Below are 16,247 nucleotides of genomic sequence, written 5' to 3' on the forward strand. Positions count from 1 at the left end.
GCAACTCAGGTCAAAACATCAGAAAATCACTATTTACAGCAGTTATCGGTTACTTTATTACTTAAAGGTTTCTAGGCAATTCTGTTAGAAAAAGTTAAGAGGAATATTTTGATTTCTGAAAGCACAAAAAATTTAAGGGAAATATTTTGAGATTTCAAATTATAAAAGTTTTTAGAAGAAAACATTGGAAAAATTCTTTGTGCTCTTTGGCTAGATAATAATTTCTTAAGTAAATACCAAAAGCACAATCCACAAAAAGAAAAGAAAATATTGATAAATCAACTTCATCAAAACTAAGAACTTCTATTCTTTGAAGACACTGTTGAGAGCATGATAAGGAGAGTCACAGATGTGAAAAAGACAATTGCAAATCATGTATCTGATGAATGACTTCTATCCAGACTATAGGAAGAACTCATATAACTCAGTGAACAAACCCAATTTAAAAATGGACAAAAGGCCCTGGCTGGTGTAGCTCAGTGGATTGAGCGTGGGCCTGTGAACCAAAGGGTTGCTGGTTCGATTCCCACTTAGGGCACATGCCTGGGATGCAGGCCAGGTCCCCAGTGGGGGTTGCTTGAGAGGCAACCACACACTGATGTTTCTCTCCCTCTCTTTCTCCTTCCCTTCCCCTCTGTCTAAAAATAAATAAACAAACTTTTTTAAAAAATGGGCAAAAGAGTTCTTTGACATTTCATTAAAGAAGATGCCTCAATGTCTGACATACACAAGACACTCAACATCATCAGTCATCAGAAAAATGCCAATTAAAGCCACAATAAATGCCACTACACACCCCTTAGAATGACAAAATTAAAAAGCCTAAGCAAAGCAAGTGCTGGTGACGCAGTGGAGCTGGAAATGTGAGCGCCTGCTGGTAGGGTCATGGAAGCATTTAGACACACTCCTCGGCAGTTTCTTAAAGTGGCAAACACACACCTACTGCATGACTCAGCCGTTCCACTCTTCCGTGTTTGCTCAAGAGAAATAAAAACATACGTCTATGGAAAGATGTGTATGCAAATGTTAGCAGGTGCTTGATTTGTCACAGTTAAAAAGTTAAAAATGACCCAAACTTCATCAAAAGGTGACCTGATAAATAATTGTGGAATATCCATTCAATGAAATACTACTCGGCAATACAAAGAAATTAACTACTGATACACACAATGACATGGAGGAACCTCCCAATGTGCTGAATAAAGGAAGCCACACTGGGAATAAGCATGTATTATACAATTCCACTGATAGATAAAATTCTTGGAAATCCAAAGACAGAAAGCAGGTCAGTGGTGGTCTGGCAATGGTGTGGGAGGAATGGTGCATGAGGATCACAAAGGGGTGCAAACCAATTTTTTAGAGGAAATAGATGTTAATTTCTTGACTGAAGCGATGATTTCATGGTTATTTACATAGTTCGAAACATATCAATTACACTTTAAACATGCATAGTTTGCTGCATGTCAAATGTTAAATTGTTTTTTTAAAGATGTATAAATTGATCTGAATGTAAGACTACATATAACTCACTTCCTATTGCTAAATTGCCCATAGCTAAAAAAAAAAATCACAATTCTGAGAAACTCTGTAAGTAGGAAAGAAGTGAAATTTCAGAACTGATTCACACAGGTCATGGTGTATAAATCATGCTTTAAGTTTCTGAGTCCTTAAAATTCAAACCTTAGGACATGTGTAAGTTAGAGAGCATACACACCATAAGGATAGCCAGGTTCAAGAGGAACTAAGATGAAAGCAAATTGGGACCACCAGTAAGCCATATTCCTGGGTTTTTAGGGAAAAAACATGTGACTTCCATAAATATCCAAAAACATCTGTTATATGGCCGACCTGTGATCAATGTTTGGGTTTATCTGGTTCTGTAAAAGTGGATTCCCTTTTTAGAATGACTGATATTAAAGCAGAGAGACTCTTCCAGTGGAAACCCTGGAATAATTAAGCTATGCCCCAGATGAATATAACTCATAGTCCTTAAGACTGCATGTTCCCTTAAACTTCGGTAGTCTCACTGGCTGCATCAAACACAAATAATGGGCTTAGAAAGGCATTTTCGTATTTTGTATTCCTGCTAAAAAATAAATCGTAGATCGCTAACAAGCTGTTTAAGCTTTTTTGAATACAGAAATATTCGCACCACTCACCCACATGCAGCTTTCTCGCGCTGTCTACAATTGATGAACTTGGACAACTCCGTAAAGATGCTCGACAGCATCATGACATCCAGAACATACCCAGCAGAGTGACTGTGATTACTGCCTAGTTACGGCGCTACACAAAACACACACTCACACTGCGGCTCCAGGTCCCCACTAACACACACCACAGGCAATGCGTTCTACATACAGTAAGAGTTTGAATTTTTCATCTGTGAGAAGCCAAATTATATAGCTCTTAAGAGCACAGACTCAAGAGCCTGGACTCAAACCCTACAGCAGACACTTACCTGAGCAAGTCTCTTGATTCCTTATCTATAAAATAAGGGTAATAAAAGTATTTACCTTGTAGGATAGTTACTCAGATTAAATAAATAATAGTCATAAAGCACCCAGAACTATGCCTCACTCACGGGAAGCACCCACGAACTTTTACTTTGTCATTGCTGTTGTTACAATTATGCTCATGTTTGTCACTGTTAATATCTGGGGTAATGAACACTGTCATTGACAATTTGAAAACTGCAACTATATCTACCAAGAATTAATATAAGAAATCTGAATAGACATTTTGATGTCAATGACAAATGACAAATTTGTCTACTTGTCAATAGACATTTTGTCAAAGTCATTTTGTCAAAGAAATTTTACAAATAGCCAATAAGCACATGAAAAGACTCTCAACATCACTACTCATGAGGGAAATGGAAATCAAAACCACCATGCTACGCCACTTCACACCTACTAAAATTGCTATAATCAAAGAGAATGAAAAAAAACCCCAGAGTGGACAAGGATGTAGAGAAGCTCAAACCCTTCTGCAGTGCTGTAGGCATGAAAAAGGTGCAGATGCTGTGAAAAAGCTTGGTGGTTTTTCAAAAGGTTAAACAGAATTACCCTAAGAGCCAGCAATTCCACCTCTAGGTAGATATTCAAAAGAATTGCAAGCAAGGTCTCAGAGAGATATTTGCATATCAATGTTCAGCAGCATTATTCATAATAACCAAAAGGTGAAAATGACCCAGCATCCACTGACAAAATAATGGATAAAAGAAAATGTGGTTTATTCATACAAATGAGGGCAAACATTGTGTGATTCTACTTTGCAAGACTGTAAAAGCGTGGAATTTTATATAACATGTTCACAGGTAAATGAAATAGCAGGGATGGCCACATAAGAGAAACAGGATCATTGCTAGTTAAGCTAAAGGAAAAGGAAAATTATCAGCCTGTGGACATTACAAAATAAAGCCTCTCTAGAGTTGACTCTCGGCCATCACTATCAAGATGCACACCAAAAAACACCACCTAAAAATCTCCTCTTAAACGGATTTAGGGTATACTTGCAAAAGAAGGATCTAGGGCTTTCGGACCCGAACAAAAGAGCAAGAAATGTGGCCATGTCATCCTCTGGAGCATCTTTCTGCAGCAAAGGCGGTGACCATACGTGACACTATTCTTTCTGAACCGCGTTATCAAGCTAGGCTCAAACATAAGCATGTACGTCTGCATTTCTGTAAAAAGGAAAACTACTAGGAAGTCCTTATGCAATGAGAAGAACACTAAAGTAGAGTCATTTTTTAGGTACTGAAACATGTCTTTCGTCAGCTGGCAGCCGTGGTGCTGGACGTGGTTTTCCGAGGTCTGTCTGGTGATGCAGACTGGTCACCAGCCACTTGGGCGAAACTGGCCCGTCTCTGCATAGGAGCACGCTTTGGGTTTCCGCACTCGGGGGCATTCTTGAAACTTACAAATACATGGAAAGTTGTACACGATCCATTCGCACATTATATCCTGCCCAATTTAATTCAAACAAAATTTCCTACTAACCTCCACTATGTTCACTGGATACCAGAGTCTTCATTTTACTTTCAAACTGCTCTATGTCATTGTTAAATGTTAAACTATTTTGTTCCTTCCTAAGTTTGCTACTTCCTGACTTAGCAAGGCAAGCTCATGAGTACATTACATACTAAACAAAACAGTTAATAAAAGAATATTTGGGTATGATTCCAACTACACTCGTATAGCATTCTGGAAAAGGCAAAAGCATGGAAGCAGTAAAAATATCAGTGGATGGCAGGGGTTAAGGGTCAGGGATATGGAGAAGTGAGCAGACAAAGAGCAGAGGGTTTTTAGGGCACTGAAAATACTCCGTATGAGATACTGTAATGGTGGACACATGTCATTACAAATGTGTCCAAACCCATAGAATGTACAACACCGAGAGTGAACCCTGATGTAAACTGCAGGTTTGGGGTAATAATGACTTCATCAATTTTAACAAATGTGCCACTCTGGTTAGGGCTGATAATAATGGGGGGGGAGGCTATACATGCATAGAGGAGGGGGCATATGGGAGATTTCTGTACTTTCCTCAGAATTTTGCTGTGAATCTAAATCTGCTCTAAAAAAAAATAGAGTCCTTAAAAAAAGAAAAGTTAGCTCTGGCTGGTGTGGCTCAGTGGGTTGAGTGCCAGCCTGCAAATCAAAGGGTCACTCGTTCGATTCCCAGTCAGGGCACATGCCTGGGTTGCCAGCCAGGTCCCCAATTGGAGGCGCATGAGACGCAACCACACATTTATGTGTCTCTCTCTGTCATCCTCTCCCTCACTTTCCCTCTCTCTAAAAAAAAGTAAATAAAATCTTAAAAAAAAAAAAAAAGGAGTACCATTAGAAAAACAACTCAGTTTTTGAAGGGTAGTCTTAAGAGCATTAGAACTCTGAGGACATTTAATATGTGTTAAATAATGTTTAAGGTACCTCATGAAATCTATGTAAAAAATTTCAATATGTTAAAAGTAGCATCATAGAAGTAGGACTTCAAATTATAAACCACACTTTCACATACTTTGTAGCAGGCCTGCTTTCCAGGAAAGGCACAACAATTTGGCACTCTCGTGCCTTTAAAAACACTCTGCTAGAAATCCAGCCTAAGGGAAGAAGTCAGTTCAATTCAAAGACTTGTGCAAAAAGATAATTAGCAGACTTAATATAAAAATTTTCTAAAGTGTTAATGTCTAAAATAGGATAATGGTTAGATAAGTTATGTTAAATTAGAGTCATTAACAAATTATATTTTCATATTATAAAGCCTCAAAAATAAAGCACTGTGATTCTGGCACATGAATATAGACAGACCAATAGAACAGAGTAGAAAATCTTGAGATAAACCAAAATCCAAACAGCAACCCTTAAAGGACAGAGGAGTTATCTCAATTCAGTGGGGAAAAGATGGCTTATTCAACAAGTGATGTCGGGTCCACTGGAAAGCTATCTTTCTAAAAACAAAGCTGTATGCCCATCGCATACCCTACACCAGGATGAATTCCAAAGGATGAAAAATGTAAGTGCAAAAGATGAAAACAAGGAAGGACTAGACAAACCATGGGAGAATAATTTGCAACCTCAGAATAGGAAAGGCCATTTTAACTACAACATAAACCAAAGGCCGTAAAAGAAAAACATATACTCAACTGCATAAAAATAACTTCCTCATGGGGGGCGGGGGGGGACACAAAAGAAAATATGGACAACTCATCACAGGCAAAGGGTTCTTTATTTAACATACTAAGAGTTCCTACAAATCACTAAGAAAAAGATCCAACAACCTATTAAAAAATGGACAAAAGATGTGTACAGTTCACAGAAATGGATATACTTAAATGGCTCTGTAAGATATTCAATTACAGCTAATATAAGAAATACAAAAAATTAAAATCAAACTAACACAGTTTTTTACCTTTTAGAGTGTCAGATTCAGAGAGTCTTGACAATTTCCTACGTGTGGAAGAACAGACACAACCTGCTGATGAAATATAAATAGGTTCCATCCCTGAGAAGAGCAATTTGCAAATATCTTTCAAACTTATAAACATACGTCCTTGACCTAACCATTTTATGAATTTTTCTTACAGATATACTCACACACAAAAGCAAAATGGCTTATATTCAAGATTATTCACTGCAGTATCACTTGTACCGGAAAAGTTGGGGAATGGTTAAATTATGATTCATCCAGGCATTATGCAACCGTAAGAAGCAGCAGGAACTGCTTTACAAATGGATGGGAAAATATATCCAAGATCATTAACAAGTGTGTATGGAGGGGGATGTGCAAGAGGAGTACCACAAGGTGAAGATCAATTCTTAGACTGAGCAATTCTTAGAATCAATTCTTAGAATGTGTGCAAAAAAGAAAAAAAGCAGCCCTGACTGCTGTGGCTTAGTGGGCTGGGTGTTGTCCTGCAAACCAAAAGGTTGCTGGTTTGATTCCAAGTCAGGGCACAGGCTGGGTCTCGGGCCAGGTCGCTGACTGGGGGCTTGTGAGAGGCAACTGATTGATGTTTCCCATGGTGATGTTTCTCTCCCTCTCTTTTGCCTTCCCTTCCCTTCTTTCTAAAACTAAATGAATGAAATCTTTTTTTTTTAATGGAAAAAAGCAGGTGTGCAGTAAAAATTATGACAGTATTAATTCAGCTATAAAGCAATTAACAACTGGCTCCAGGACCCTAGAGCATCTAGCCAACCTCTTTCGCAAGCCTACCCCAGTCATTTCATTAACCTCGCAAAAAACACAGTGTATTTTTTTAAATTAAATCTCTGGACCCCACTCCTTGCGGGGTTGTTGCTCACCTATTTATCTGCTTCCATGTGCTTAAATAGACATAGAAGACTACACCAAGAATTTCAAACATGCATTGATTGTGGGGAGGGGACAATGACTGCCTGCCAGATGGCAAGTGTGGGTGAGAGAGGATGGGTGAAAGAGACCCCGTGCTACCGTGAGACAGCATGTCTGGGGCACCGGGGAGTCTCCCTCATCGTCCAAGATGGCTGCAGGGGGAGTTTCTCACACTGAGTGGGCAGAAAGCTAGAAATACCATTGGATAGGGCATGAGCAGGAAAAGCTAGCGAGATCATTGAATAAAGAAAAAAGCCTTTCCCCCCACCCAACTCCAGTACCAGACTAGGGGTGGGACCAGGGGAAGGCAGGCACATGTGCCACAGAAGTGAAAAGGGTGTGTGTGTGGGGGGGTGGGTGCTGGACCAAAGGGGCCTGTCAGTCTAGCCTGGAGAAAGAAGGGATTGGTTGGGATGGGGGACCCACCCAAAGTGTGAGAAAGTCTGGGAAGCTGGTCATTTTGAGAAAGCATCTGGCCCGTCCCACACTCAAGCTACTATAATCCCAGGGGAACAAAGAGACTCTTGGGTTCGTGACTCACTCTTGCTCATGACCTGAACTCACACAGTGTGCTTGCCTTTTCTGTCCATGGGCCACACGGCCTTAGCAGCCGTGTGGCCGTGGCCTGCAGCAGGAAGCCTCTCTCTTTGGTGTACCTGGTGATACTCTTGCCCATGGGTTCATGTGCTGTCTTGCCCAGGACTACACAGACCATGTGGCTCCAGCAGCGACATGGACCATGGACTCCAGGAGGGCCTCTCTCTCCTTGCCCACCTGGTGATGCACTGGCTGGTGCATTCACATACTGGAGTACACGACCTGGGGGCCCTAGCAGCCATATGGCCCCTAGTCACTCGGGCTCCACATGCAGGCTCCAGGAGGCAGCCCGAAATAAACAGCCATGAACAAGCTAAGCTACCTGAATGGGGACTGTGGCCACTAAGCAGTCACCTGTGGGCTCCAAAGGTCTGTAATGCAAACTGGAGCAGGAACTCCAGGCACTGGCTTTTGTCTCAATCTTGCTGAGAGGAGGGGCTTTGAGACAGGAGTCAGCCCTTCTCCCAGAACGCACGCACAGGCCTCTTTCCTTCAGCACCAGCATCTGCCTCGCCAGTTTGGCTTTTGTGGCAACAGGAGGCTGAACCCCCATTTTTTTTGTTCAGTTACACTCATGAATACCCTTTTATACCTTCTGAATTTTTTTAAAAAGATATATTACCTATTTTTAAATTTAAAAATAAAAATATATTTGAAAAGTTTTTAGCATTTTCAAAAACCATTAAGAAAATGCACTGTTAGAAAAAAGGATATAAAATATATATAGTATGATACCAAATATGTACAAAAAGCACACCTGTGCACAGAAAAGTTGTGAATGAAATAAAATACTAAGAGAACAGTTATCTCTGAGTGGTGGAATTATAGGTGATTTTAATTTTCTTTGGATTTTCCTGTGATTCAAATCATATTCACAGGTAAGATTCATAATTAGAAAAATGGTATTAATTTTCTAATGACATGAATCAAAGAGTTAGAAATTAAAAGGAAAGGTAGAAAGTTATTAAGGATTATCCAGGGTTCTAAGCATCATAAGTGAAACATCCACATTTCCTTAAAACAGCGCTTCCAATGGCAGAATGCAGAACTTATGGATAAGGAATTTAGGAAAACAGAGCTCATCTGGCCTCTAGTCTACCTCTTAAGGGTCACTGTGAGATCCTGCTACTTTGGATGCTTTGTCCATTTTTGTTTTGTTACCTAGGTAATGGTACTTCCAGCACTTCCCTTCAAGACTGTGAAACTAACAATCTGGTATTTCTCAGTGTCCAGTGTTCCTGACCTCTAGCTTTGAAAGGTCGTCTCCCTAAGGGAAAGGAGGAGGCTCCAGAAGCTAAAACAGGAGGCTGAGGAATCTGAGGTTGAGTTCTAATCCTGACAAACTGTGGAATTTGCCTCCAATATTGGGAATAAACTAAAATTCCTCAGCCAGCTTCCTTAATGAGGAAACTGAAGGGATTGTTCTGAAAAATATTTAGGACTATCAACTTTAACATTTCTTTTTCACTTTTTGCACTGCCCTTCTGAGTTTTGTTTTCTTGCCTTATGTTAAATATTTTCCTCTCCGAATTCTCACTTTTCCAAACATCATTTGCAAGTCTTACCCATCTCTCAGACTCAGGAGTGCTGCAGAAGGTACTTTCCGAAAGCCTGCTGAAAGTGACACCATGTGAAAGAATCTGAACAATGCTGAAGACGATTTGTGGAGAAATAAGAATGCAATCAGGATCTAAAGTGCATCCTTATGAGCAAAGTCTGCGCAGACCACTACTCAATGTAACCAACACTTGGAAAGGGAAGGTAACTTCTAACACCTGAACCTGCTAGAAGATAAAGAAGATGATAACTTCTGTATGACCACCTAACAGATGAAGTTTTGTCATGCCTTCGAGCACTCAATTTTTATTTCCTTTTCTCTTTACAGGATACCCACTAACACCATTGTACTGGGCCTTAGGCCATCTCGCTGTTTTTCCTACCATTTCTGTATCATGTGCTTCTTGATGGCTGCCTTCTCGCTAGAAAATAAGCTACATTAAATTTGTAAAGGACACTCTATCTACTGGTCTTGAGGAGCACTTGATAGCCTTTGGGAAGCAAGGTGTTTGCACGAACACCAGACAGCAGTTATCCCTGTGCCAAAACAGGGTGAAGCAATCTCAACGGTGCCCTCAGCCCACTGCAAACCCCTCCTCCCAGTTAACAAGACCAAACACCTCTCCGGTTACCTAAAAGTTATTCCAACAGGGAGGGACGAGGGAGCAGCCGCTGAATTTTTTCTGGATTAACTCAGTCATTTGTTGAATGCTTTTTCTGTGGTTCACCTACTTCAAAGGTGATCAAATCACTCTGTGCTACTGATGAGAGCAACCTGCAAAGAACAATTACATAAACTCTCTGCTCCAATTTACCTCATCCTTCTTTCTAGTGAAAAAAGCTCTAGAAGCCACTGCCACGCCATCAGTTATTTCCTTAAACAATCTCGGGAAAGCCTACTTTCTTTATCATGTGAATCACTTTTCCTCACCAAATCAGAGAAATTTCTTTCATTCAACGTAACAGGACACAACTGAACATCATTTTTAAAGTGTACGCACCAAATTCTATTATCTGCAAAAGATAAAGGAAATCCTTATAAACTATTCTTAAATAAATATGGGCACTAAATATAGAACTTCATATTATTTAAGTCAGAAAGCTTGTACAGAACCTCAATTCCATACCTGTAATTCCTAAATCCAAAAAGCTCTGAAAATGCTTATTTCATAACTTTTTTAGCAGTAAAACCTGACCAGCGCTGACATAACACTACTTAAAGTCTTACACAACACTTAGTGTGAATATTCATTTGTTTAACCACAGAAATGTTACCATGGCTGACTCCTAAATGTTGCTCCAGACCCCACTAGGGGGTTAATGTCATAGTATATACTCACCATATTTTCTAAAATTAAAAAAAAAAATCAAATTCTGAAACACCCTAGTCCAAATAGTTTTGGAAAAGAGATTGTGGATGTATACTTTCATTCTTCAAAAATATTTTTATTCTTTGAAAATAAAATAGCAATAAACCTATGTGAGAGAGGATAGAAAAACACTAAGATGTTATAAAGGAAATTATCCTTCATCTGTAAACATTAACAGAACACATGATTTAAATGACAACAAAGTCTCTCTCGAAGGAAGAAAAAAGGGACTAACTGAAATCAGTATAATTTAAAAGAAACAGTATAGTTCTAGGCATTCTTGAAAGTTCTCTTATTCCAGTGAAGAACTACCTACTCCGAATGAATGTCTCTAAAATGTATTTGGAGTTGACGGGAAATTGTGTCAACATTCATAGTCAATGCCACATCCTAAGTACTGAACTCAAGCTTAGCATCCCAAGAATCCCAGAAGTATTAATAGTCACTTGTAAAGTTCAATTACCGGTATTTGAGGAAACTAAAACACTTAAATAACATGGGCACGTTTGGGGATGTATTGGGTAAACATTCACTGATGTCCTTCTAGCAAGCAATGAGCTAGAGCACACAAAACGTCTAGTCTTGCTTGAACAATTTCATTCATTTACACATTAAAACAAAGCAGAAATGGTGAGGTTCATATTTAAGATGTGTAGGAATGGGTGCTTTGCTAAGAATATTCAAAGTTAATTGTGTGAAGAACATTTCTGTATAAGGTCAGTTAGTCACATCTAATTCATGCCCGACCAAAATGAAACAACTTCCTGGGCTTGTTACTTCTTGCAACATTTTAGGTAAATATAGAGACACAGTATCTAAAAGTGCAACAAAATATCTCAGCCTTTGTCTCTTAATCCCTGAAGTACAAGCAGTATTGCTGCCACAGGGAAAACTTCTGCCCCCATCAACTCATACCCAATTCATGAGAAATTCCTACCAAATTCCCACTGTCATATCTCTAGAATTATATGGTATTATATGATAATTATATGGTAAAATTAATTCTCTTTTTCCTCTGCTTGCTGAAGTAGTACCAGCCTTTAGAAATTTTAATAAACAGTGAGCTATATACTAGCTTAATGGTAACCAATAATGTTGATATTATGTACTTTATTACCTGAGTATATTAGACAGGTCGCACTGATATTATTAAAATTTAAAACCACATGACTTCTCGGTGATCACTTTATGGTGGTAACCATATTCCCCGTCTGACTATCCAAGAGCGCTTCTGTGCACACCTTGCAGACCTGTCGTCCTGATGAGTGCAGCTCCAGTACAGGCACCGCTACGACTGGCATCTCCCAAAGGGCGTCCTAGGCTCACTACCCATTCACGGTAACGTAGTTAACTTTAATGTTCTCATTGTTTACCAGAACACGCAGACAGTGAGGCTGGCTTTGCTGCTCCCGTTTCCTTTCGCTAGCCTGCTGGGCTTTTTCAGCCAATTGACTTCGCTTTGAGGCTATAAATATCTGAAAAATGTTCTGCATTTGATGCTGTTGGATTCTGCATCCATATTTAGCTGTTTGTGGCATGCCTTTGTTTAAGCTGCTCCACCACCCATACAGCCAGGCAGGTTGAGATCTGGACAGTCGAAGGACAGATGGATCAACAAGCAGCAGACACCGACTTACTGTGAGCAAGGTACCAATCTGCTTGCTAGACACGGTGACAATGACGGGGGAGGCGAGAGAGGAATGCAAAGATAAACAAGACAGCTCCTTGGTGTCAGAAATTTTATAGTCTTGACAGGGCGTGGGCAAAACTAATTGTAATACTGAAATACAACAAATGAAACATTTTTACAACGAAAAGAAAATGAAGACTAAGAATAAATTTTTCTCTTAGCTATGTCTCAAAGATGTGGATTTGTGTTCTAAATATAGATCCACCTATTGTACAGGCTCTGAACATATTCCAAAAAAGTTTTCCAATCACAGCAATATACAAAACTCAGGATTGTGTGTGTGTGTGTGTGTGTGTAATCAACTTCCCACGAGCAAACTTAAAACAGTGCCTAGTCTCCCAGTTTTATGTGGTAAACTAATGAGATATCACTTCTAAAAGTTTCTGTTAAGATCATTTTCAGGCGGGGGGGGGTACTTTTGTTGTTGTTTGTTTGCACACTAGTTTCAAACGAAAGTGTTCTGCAGAGGATGTGAACCATAGCCAGAAGCCAGCAACACTTAATAGAGCTCCTGATTTTGCACCCTATCCTAAAAACCATGTGGCTATTTTAGGTTAGGTCTCAAAACTGAGTGAGTTAAGACCTGAGCAAGATCCCCATCCCCACCTTCCTATCTTATGAAAACATTCCAAACAAACATACATCTGTCCTCAACATTCCTTCTTTCAAAACTCAGTCCATTGACCTTTTGATAAAAGTGATCCCCGGGATCCTCTGACAATGATGATTTAAATGCATGAAGGGCTTGCTGGATGCCTCCTCACCCCAAGAGTCAGGCTGGAAATGGTAGGCCAGTGGAGATGAAATAATAGGGCAGGACATAGAATCAGAGAACTCTAAAGCTAAACTGGACCATAGATACCAATTACTCCAGATTCCATATTTTACATAGAAACTTAGACCCACAGAGTTAAAATTACTCGCCCAAAGTTAGACAACCAATTTGTGGCAAAGCCAGAATGAAAAACCAAGTTCTCAACCCCCAGTTTTATACTCTGGACTAGGTTTCCCAGTTTCTGGATTTCTTTAAAAAAACACACACACATAAAAACATTAGACTACACGCATCAAAGTCTCTTTAAACTGCATGGAAAAATCCAGATGTCCCAAAAACAATTAGGACCTTAAACGCTTCAAACAAATAAGTAAACAAAACACCAACATACACTAGTGTTTTTCAAATTGATTTTCTACATTCTATTATTTTTACTGCAAAGCTCTTCAAAGAGTTATACAACAGGCAACTTAAAAACTACCTAAGAACACAGAAAAGCCAACAGTCCTTCAGGTAGTTCTGGAGTATTTACATCAAACCAAGTAACAAAGTAGTATCCAGGATGAGCTGCTTTACAGGAAGGAAAGTGCTACACAGTAAATAAAAACAACTTCTGGTGAATGGGTAGGGAAGACAAAACAGTTATAGGGCAGTAGAAAGTCTGCAACTTAACACTGAAATGCACACTATGTGTGTGAGACAGGAAACATATATGTGTATATGTACTTGTATATTTAAGAATACATACCCACATACATACACCTCACAAATCCAGCCCTAGGAATGGACTCCAAAAACAAGCACATATTTTTATGGGTTTCACGCAAAAAATGACAGTTAACCTAGGTCTAGAAAACCCAGACAGAATAGTTTTGGACACGGCGATACTGAATTATCAATCATATATACGTCTTCCTGCAGTAACATAGCCCTACCTCTAACTTCACATAAAAACAATGTGCCAAAGAGCTGTGTGAGGACCGGGAAAAGGCTAGAATGGGAAAATGCTGTGACGACGATAAACACTCCAATTCAAGCTTATTTTCAGGTTCTCATCGACCTTCGCTATAAACTGTCAGCAACGTAGGATTAGCAGGTGGATGGAAAATCAGGCCCTAAAATTTTTAATGTGCTGAGAATGAACTGGGTGACTTTGCATCCTCTCCTGCTTCTTTGCTTTAATTCTTCCAGTTAACTAGAATATAACATCAAGAAACACATAAACATCCAGCAAAATACAAAGCGGTACCTACATACATCCTTAAGAACTGGTTATAGGAACTGCTGGGTTTTTAGAACTGAAAGGGCCATTAAGAGATTATTTAATCCAATCCACTCATTTTACAGGTGAGGAATCAGAGGCTGAAAAAGTGACCCGATGCCCCAAATCACATAGCCACTTACTTAGTGGTGAACTGAGACAAAAACTCAAATCTCTGGACTCTGAGCTCCGGGATCTTTCGCAGGGTGACAGACGGGACATCTTGAGACCAACTGAACTACCTAGAGAGACAACTTCTAAGTCGTGGTCACTCTTGAACAGAAAACATGTGCCCTGTTCAGAAGTATGGAAAAAGGCAGCATCGTGGACTTGACCACGACAAGCTTAGACGCACAGACCTGCAGCAGAACCCGGTGCCTGATCCCGGGGGCTTCAAGGGTGGCGCGTTCCACTCAGCCCCAGGAGAACGCCCTTTGTGTTCGTGCGAACTCGGTGATAAACATCCTGAGGTCTCAGAATTGGGGGAAGCCGGTGCTCAGCCCCGAACGTCAGGCTGTAAGTCCTCAGGCTATGAGTTTTCAAAAGCAGCAGGGCTTCAAGGCTGCCGCCAGGCTCGCCCTAATAGGATCTCCTCCTTCAGCTTTAATGAACGGGGTGGTTACCAGGAATGCAGAGGGGAAAGTTTTAGTGCGTTCGTCACTTTTAACTTGCTGAGTAGCACCCCAGGCACTTCACAAAGAGAGGCGACACAATAGTGCCATCTGAAACAGCCCGCACCCCTCGGTCTGAGCGGCGTCTTTGGAGAGTGGGGTTCAGAACGAGGCTCCAGATCAGCCTTTTCCCACCCAATGTAGTTTCACTAAGCGTTTTCATAATATCTTGGTTTCCAGCCTCGCCTCCATCAGCAGAAAGAAATGAAATCCCGTCCGCTGGACCTGAGGGTGTGCTCCGCCGACCGTCGTGAAGATCGGGTGACAGTTCCCTAAGCCGTCGCCTGGGAAATGAGGCTGAACAGCCCAACCAACACTACCTGAAACTTGCTACAGGTGCCTGAAAAGGTCCAAAGACCACGCCGAGTCCCTCCTCCCTGCCCAGGGGGCTGGTCCGGGGGACTTGTCAGAAATCCGCCCCAGAACAGAAAGGGTCGTGGGAAACGCACCCCGCGGGGACGGGGGCCGAGATCGCGGCCGAAGCCAACCAGGGGATGCGTTTCAGCCCGAGCAACGAGAAGCCAGCCCGGCCCGGCCCGGCGCGTCCTTACCGTACACCCGGACCCAGCTCTGCTGCTGGCACACCGACTCCAGCAGGATGCGGTCCAGCATGCCCCCGGCCACGGCCCCGCTGACGGGCACCACGGCGTCCAGCTCCTCGGGCGGCAGCGGCGAGTCAGACTCCAGCCCCGGGAACAGCTCCGGCCAGGACAGCGCCTCCGCGGCTCCTCCGGACGACGGCGAGAGCTCCATGGTGCCCCGGGGCGCCGAGGCGGCGGCTCCGCGCCCTGCCTGCGGGAAGGGGAGGCGGGCGGCGCCGCGGCGGGGCAGGCTCCGAGCGGCAGCCGGCGCGGACGCGGCTCACCTCCTTCGCCGCCGCCCACCGTGCGCGTCCCGGGCGCCGCAGCCCACCTGCAGCCGGCGGGCGGGACCCGGGCCGGGAGGCGGATCCAGCGTGGCCCCGGCCGGGGGTGCGTCCGGGCTCAGGTGCGGGTCCCTCCCGGGAGAGGACGAGGAGGAGCCCGGGAGCGGCGGCTCGCCCGCCCGCGCCCGCGGAGCCGCCTCCCTGAACCCCGGCCGGCGGCCCCCGCGGCCGGAGCGGGCTCGGGCTGGGGACGGAGCGCGGCCGGCACGGCTGGGCGGGGGGCGCCGCCGCCAAGGGCCGCCCCCTCTGACCGGCTCCCGCCGCCGGGGGGCTCCGAGCGTGCGCTCCCTCGCCGGGGGCGGGGGGCCGTTGGCCCCGGGTTCCCGCCTTCCTGCCCTCAGCCCCCACCCAGGAATGAGCTGCACCACCCCCCTAACTCTCAGGCCACGGCTGCCGTCGCGGATCCGGCTCCGGCTCCGCCGCAGGTCTCAGCAGCCCGGCAGCCGCGGCGGTGGCGGCGGCAGGCGGCATCCCAGGGTGATAGGCCGGAGCAATCGAGGGCCGAGCGCGCGGCCGCGTGTGCAATCGAGTAATGAGGCGGAGGAG

General features: G+C 42.9%; 1 protein-coding gene across 4 annotated transcripts in view; it reads right to left on the reverse strand.

Moving 5' to 3' along the window:
• Positions 1 to 16,046, reverse strand: part of RASAL2 (RAS protein activator like 2) — a 270,409-nt gene extending 254,363 nt beyond the window's left edge. For 2 of the 4 annotated variants that reach the window (XM_045189246.3, XM_053915606.2), the window contains exon 1: positions 15,328 to 16,045. In XM_045189246.3, the coding sequence (XP_045045181.2) occupies positions 15,328 to 15,529 (202 nt within the window). In that variant the 5' untranslated portion in view covers positions 15,530 to 16,045. Of the gene's footprint in view, positions 1 to 14,248; positions 15,000 to 15,327 lie in introns of those variants that run through there. The other 2 variants (XM_053915605.2, XM_053915607.2) reach the window with 2 other exon arrangements.
• Between the last annotated feature and the right edge of the window lie 201 nt (positions 16,047 to 16,247).

Source organism: Desmodus rotundus, chromosome 12, assembly GCF_022682495.2.
Source record: "Desmodus rotundus isolate HL8 chromosome 12, HLdesRot8A.1, whole genome shotgun sequence".
NCBI lineage: Eukaryota > Metazoa > Chordata > Mammalia > Chiroptera > Phyllostomidae > Desmodus > Desmodus rotundus.